Source organism: Setaria viridis, chromosome 1 (genome assembly GCF_005286985.2).
Source record: "Setaria viridis chromosome 1, Setaria_viridis_v4.0, whole genome shotgun sequence".
Classification (NCBI taxonomy): Eukaryota; Viridiplantae; Streptophyta; class Magnoliopsida; order Poales; family Poaceae; genus Setaria; species Setaria viridis.
In genome coordinates, this window is record NC_048263.2 from 4,243,761 (window position 1) to 4,249,821 (window position 6,061).

General features: G+C 45.9%; 1 protein-coding gene across 2 annotated transcripts; it reads left to right on the forward strand.

Moving 5' to 3' along the window:
• The first annotated feature begins 358 nt into the window (after nt 1–358).
• LOC117835876 (calcium-dependent mitochondrial ATP-magnesium/phosphate carrier protein 2) lies at nt 359–5,832 on the forward strand. Of its 2 annotated transcripts, none has more exons than XM_034715207.2 (5): nt 359–1,312; nt 2,994–3,773; nt 3,856–3,946; nt 4,052–4,468; nt 5,494–5,832. In XM_034715207.2, the coding sequence occupies exons 1-4, from the start codon at nt 820–822 to the stop codon at nt 4,242–4,244; spliced, it is 1,557 nt and encodes a 518-aa protein (XP_034571098.1). In that variant the 5' UTR covers nt 359–819; the 3' UTR covers nt 4,245–4,468; nt 5,494–5,832. The 2 variants fall into 2 exon arrangements, with proteins under 2 accessions (XP_034571098.1, XP_034571090.1); XM_034715199.2 differs by having other exon boundaries at nt 5,512–5,832.
• Nucleotides 5,833–6,061: the final 229 nt, after the last annotated feature.

Below are 6,061 nucleotides of genomic sequence, written 5' to 3' on the forward strand. Positions count from 1 at the left end.
GAAACGGATTACCATACTAGTAGAAATGGAAACGTCGGCCTTGATCCGTTTCGACTATCGGAATTCGGACCTGATCCTGAACTCACTAGACTTGCTGGCTTTCCGTTGCCTTTTACCTTCCGCCGTCCGTCGCCTTCTCCTACGTTGTCTTTCCATTTCCTGAAACGCCTTTTAGCCCGAGCGTGACAGCACCGGGTTGCCACTTATTACAACCTTCTAGACGACGCAGGAGTGAGCAGCTTCACTTTTCTCAACCCCTTTTGACCTCTTTCGTATTTGACTATGAACCGGCTGGTAGCGGTAGACTGGTAGGTTTGCTGATCGGAGCTAGAAAAAGCTACTCCAAGCACCATTGCTGCTCAACCTGGCTCTGACGATTTGCATTTTTTGAAACGAAAGACTTGGAGAGGTTGTTGCAACCACTTAGCACAAGAGCACGGGCACGTGTTAAGCATCGGTGTCTAGGACGTCTCCATCTCCTTCGTCGCCAGCGCCATGAGATCAGCAGGCTGTCCACATTTACGTGGCGCGGCAAGAAAAAGGCAGCCGTGTTCACTGTTCAGCTCGGCCGGGCACCAGCTTCTCGGAGGTGGTTACGCTCTAGCGACGCTTTGAGGTAGCATCGCCGTCGTGGGAGCGCCGCGGATATTCGATTCCCTCGGCAGGCAAACCTGGAAGGAAATCACCCTTCCAATTCCAAGTTCCAACTCAATCAGACACCCCGCAGCGCAGGGCCGCCTCGATCGCCACCTCCCCTTGCTCGCTTGCTCCGCTGCGCCGGCGCCGCCTCGGTCGGTCCCCCGCCGCCAGCCTCCCGCCATGTCCGGCGCGGCAGTCCAGGCGGTGGAGCCCCGCCCAGCGGCAGCTGCTGGACCCGCGGCCGCCGCGTCTCAGCCGGCGGCGGGAGGGGGCGGCGGGGCGGCGGGGCAGGCGGCGACGATGGAGCACGTGCGGCTGGCGCTGCGGGAGACGGAGGCGGAGCGGGAGGCGCGGATCCGGGCCGTCTTCGCCTCCTTCGACGCCGCGGGCCGGGGCCACCTCGACCACGCGCAGATCGTCGCGGGGCTCGCCGCGCTGCGCGTCCCCGCCGTCCCCGAGGGGGACGCGGGGTCCGGCGCCGGCCTCGAGGACTACGCGCGCGCGCTGCTCCGCGCCTGCGACCGCGACCGCGACGGCCGGGTCGGGTACGACGACTTCCGCAGGTACATGGACGACAAGGAGCTCGAGCTCTACCGCATCTTCCAGGCCATCGACGTCGAGCACAACGGCTGCATCCTGCCCGAGGAGCTCTGGCACGCGCTCGTCAAGGCTGGTAACCGCAATGCCGCCGCTCCTGCACGGCTGCACTCCTTCCTCACTTACTTCCAGTGATTCCTGTATCGTAGCTAAATTTCTGGTGGTGATGTCGACTGAGGCTCAACTGACATCTATGCCGATATGACTGTGTTTTTCTGAGCTACAAATTCTATAGTTCCTTTAGATGTCATGAGAAATGTAGCTGACAACTGTGATATGCTTAGTTCATTCAGTACTTCTGTGTTCTTTGTTGCTACTACCTGCTAGTAGTTGTGGAAGCTAAATTGTAGCTAAATCATTATCCAACACATGCTTGTGCTGCAGTATCCCTAATCTAGGTACCCAAGTTTAAATTCGGCAATTATAGTGTAGAAAGAATGCAATGTGGTATATTGATGGAGACATCATCATCCAGTACATTCAGTACTTTTGGTGAGAACGGTCACTCAACTTCTGTGATGGTTTTAGACTTCTAGTGAGGCCATTGGCTTCCTTAAAATAGTAAATTAAGATAAGGCCCTTCCATAATTTGGATATCCTTTTTCAAATTTGGGGATCGGGATGCAACACAAACTATTGACTGAGACATATTGTATGCCGTTAGTTTCTTTTTGAGGTAAAGGAGTTATCCAGTGGTGTCAGTTCTCAACTCTATCTGTTAGTACCAGAGTGGATAAGTTCAGGGTTTCCTAATGTTGAAATTCCTTATTATGTTTTCCTTTTATGTCAGCTCTGAGAAAGATAGTCCTTTTGACATGAGAAATGTAGGTGGCAACCATGATAAATTTATGCTAGAGGTGGTCTCCCTTGGAAAGTGAAAGCATAATGCGAAGCATGCTTCATGAGTAGAGTTAGCATAGGTATAGAGGCTGGCAGTCATTGATGCTATTAGGGGCATATTTCTTTCCTATTGAGCTTATGACTTGGATACGTTTAGGCATTGCCATGTGGAAAAACTTCTATGACTGTGACTGTTGCTGACAGCTGCGAGAGCTGAGAAGATTAGTCCCATTGGGTGTCATGAGAAATGTAGTTGAAACCTTGAATGGAGGGCAGATGGCATACAATGATACAATACGGTTGATAGGGAGGTTTCTGAATGTTATCTCCCGTGTCCTGGTTAAACCAGTTCCAGGTTAGCCCCAGCTGAAGGCCAGCAGCCTATGGACTAGTCCTTGGATAGCTTAGTTTTGAGCTTTTTGAATTTTTCTTGGCTATCATAGGACACAATGTTGCCGTTAAGCCTAATTTCTGAACACTAAATCCATGGGCCCAACATGGAACCATTGACGGCTTATCTACTCCTAATTTCATGTCTTGGTACTAGTAAAAATGCTGCTGTTGACTCATCCAGGAGCTTGTAACTATACACCATTTTCTTCTCAGAACCAAAAAGAACTGTTAACAGAGTGATTGTGTTCTGTAGTTGCTGAAAGGAATGGAGGTTGTAAACATTGGGCCCTCCTGGACAAACTTTTTCATAAGGATCTGGAACATAAATATGCATGTGTGTATCACCTCCGTTGATGTGAATGACGCATATGGTGCTTTATATCCCTTTGTGCCTCTTTACATACAAGGCCTTTCTTATGTTTCGAATTTAACTATGCCTCTAAATAGCTGTGTTCCATGGAACTGGCTGACAAATCTAGTCTTCGTGATATGTCTTACAAGTAATATCAGAACAATGTTTGCAGGTATAGAAATTGGTGATGAAGAGCTTGCAAGATTCGTTGAGCATGTGGATAAGGACAATGATGGTATTATTACTTTTGAGGAATGGAGAGATTTTCTTTTGCTTTACCCTCATGAAGCAACCATCGAGAACATTTATCATCACTGGGAAAGGGTCTGCCTTGTAGATATAGGTGAGCAGGCTGCTATACCAGAAGGAATAAGCAAACATGTGAGTGCAAGCAAATATCTGATTGCTGGAGGCATTGCTGGTGCAGCATCTCGTACAGCAACGGCGCCTCTTGACCGCCTTAAAGTTAATATGCAAGTGCAAACAAACCGTACTACAGTTGCACATGCAGTCAAGGGTATATGGAGAGAGGGTGGTCTACTGGGCTTTTTCAGAGGGAATGGATTGAATGTGGTAAAAGTTGCTCCAGAAAGTGCTATAAGATTCTACACCTACGAAATGCTTAAAGAATACATAATGAAAAGTAAAGGAGAAAATAAGAGTGACATTGGTACCTCTGGGCGTCTCATAGCTGGTGGTTTGGCTGGTGCTGTCGCACAGACAGCGATTTATCCCATTGATTTAGTGAAGACCCGTCTACAGACTTATGAAGGAGGCAGGATTCCTAGCCTTGGTGCACTATCAAGGGATATATGGATACGTGAAGGTCCTCGAGCGTTCTACAGAGGCCTTGTTCCATCATTGCTTGGCATGGTCCCTTACGCTGGAATTGATCTTACTGTTTATGAGACACTGAAAGAAATGTCGAAGACATATGTCCTCAAAGACAGTGGTACACTTCTACCAGAATCTGCTCGCACTCCCATACTTTTACTTCTTAATTGGTGTCACTAAATCATGATTTTCTGATGTAGATCCCGGCCCTTTAGTACAGTTGGGCTGTGGAACAGTCTCTGGAGCGCTAGGAGCAACATGTGTTTACCCTTTGCAAGTTGTCAGAACAAGGTGAGCAGTAGATTCTGTTGATAGAAATGTATACTTGCACAACCTTGGAGCTCCGTCCCTCACACATACCCATACATGCCTTCTTTTCATTAATTATACTTACAGAATGCAAGCTCAGTCAGCCAATTCAGAGGATCCATATAGAGGAATGACTGATTGTTTTCGGAGAACACTACGTCGTGAGGGAATTTCTGGATTTTACAAAGGGCTTGTACCGAATCTTCTTAAAGTGGTGCCGGCTGCAAGTATTACCTATCTTGTTTATGAGACAATGAAGAAAAGTCTCTCCCTAGATTAAATAGTTTTTTAGGTTTTCTGGTTTTGCATACCAGCAACTGAGTGTAGAGATAGTATTGAGGCATGCCATTCCTGGTTGAGTAGGCGCTAACATAACGGCTCTGAAGTGTGAGAGTATTTTGCCCTCAAGATAGTAAAGGCAGGGCATTCTCATTCTTAATGACAGAAATAAAAAAGGTGATATTTGTCAGATCATCAAGGGTCCATACTGGAACTGGAATACAGGTAGTTGTCCTTCTTTGTTAACCTCTGCTACAAGTATTTCCTTTTATGCCTTTTTCTTCTGCTTATGTGATATTATGGTACTTTTAGTCTGCACTTAAAAAACTTGTTGATTAACCATATCATAAAGGGGATTTTGGACGAGGAGAATAGATCTAGAGGAATTTCCTAGATTTTATAATTATAATGATTTGGATCTGATCACAGAGATGACAGGAGGCATTGTGACTAGATTGTATGTATCATACTGTACCTGACACTGACTATCTAATCCATGTTGACTAGGGAGTAGCTGAATTTTTCTAATTGTCATTCCGTAATTCTCATAAGCCATAACGAACTATGGATATTTCATCACTCATGAAGTATTTGCTATGAATCACCATTAGAAGTCTGTACTAGCAACTGTTTACATTTTGAAGAGTGAGAGAATAAAATTTCCTAGCAGCTTGATCCATCTTAGCAACTTTGACGTCAGTATAACATAGTTGGGCCATCAACTAAGCGATGCTCTGAAACTTACCCATTCCTTGTGCCATGTTGAAGTTTTTGTCAGCATTTAATGTCACATAGGCTGCCTGTTCATTATTTGGCTAGGTAAAGCTCTCTTGCTAACAATGTGGTAGGAAACCAGACTTAATAATATTATCTAGATTCTTCACAATGCACAAATCTTTCACAAGGAACCGTGTCATTGTATTTTATGGGCAATTTCCTTCTCTTCCTGTGGCTTTGTGAGAACAGAGAAGTACACGGTTTCTATATTCTTCCTCTGAAAACCAATGCCTATGATTGTAAAAGTTGGCTCTTGGAATATAACTAGGTTATACTAGTTCACAATTTCTATAGGTGTCATTGTCTTTGCTGATTCTGTTCTTCCAATGGGCTCGGATTTACTAGAGCTACATTTCTAGTTTATGTTGTTTGATGCATTGCAAAATTGAACTCATTATGTGCTAAATGATGGAACACTAACATATCGTACAAGAAAAATTGGTCATGTACTAACATATCCTATTGTTTGACAGTGCTTTCTCATGTTTCAGTGTACAGGGGGCATCTCCGGCGCCTAGTTAGCTGTCGAGGCGGTTTTGTTCATACAATTTGTGACCATTACAGCGGGGCATTGTTTACTTACCCCCAACTGCTTGTGCTTCTGAGCTTTCGACAGAAGCTGTGACATTTGCTGACCTAGCATTTTCCTGCATAAGAGGGTGCTGCCTGTATATCTACTTTACTTCAGTGGTACGCCGGCATGATCAACCTGTATCGCATCAATGCGCAGTTCATGAATGCGACACCTTGCTTATTTGAGAAATGTAAGAGATGGTAAACTGATGCCCGTTCAGTCACATATTTCGTGGATCGCTGCTGGAGCATTGAGCGTATTACCTGATAGACCTGTTGAGCAGAACGTTTGTCCATGCCGTCCAAATGTTCTGAAGTTATTGCATGCTGCCATGCTCGGTGAAGAAGGTAAGCTGTGACGGAGACGAGGTTGTTGCTAGGGAAGGTAATAGGCCGATGCGGTGATGCCAGATTGCCAGCCATGGTGCTTTTGCTTTGTTATTTGGCTCCCTACCAAAGCACCCGTTT

Excerpts from the sequence above, each read along its gene's own strand:
- LOC117835876 (XM_034715207.2), top strand. The coding sequence starts at position 820 with ATGTCCGGCGCGGCAGTCCAGGCGGTGGAGCCCCGCCCAGCGGCAGCT. Across the intron at positions 1,313-2,993 it reads GCACGCGCTCGTCAAGGCTG|GTATAGAAATTGGTGATGAA; the intron begins GTAACCGCAATG and ends CAATGTTTGCAG. Across the intron at positions 3,947-4,051 it reads TTGCAAGTTGTCAGAACAAG|AATGCAAGCTCAGTCAGCCA; the intron begins GTGAGCAGTAGA and ends TTATACTTACAG.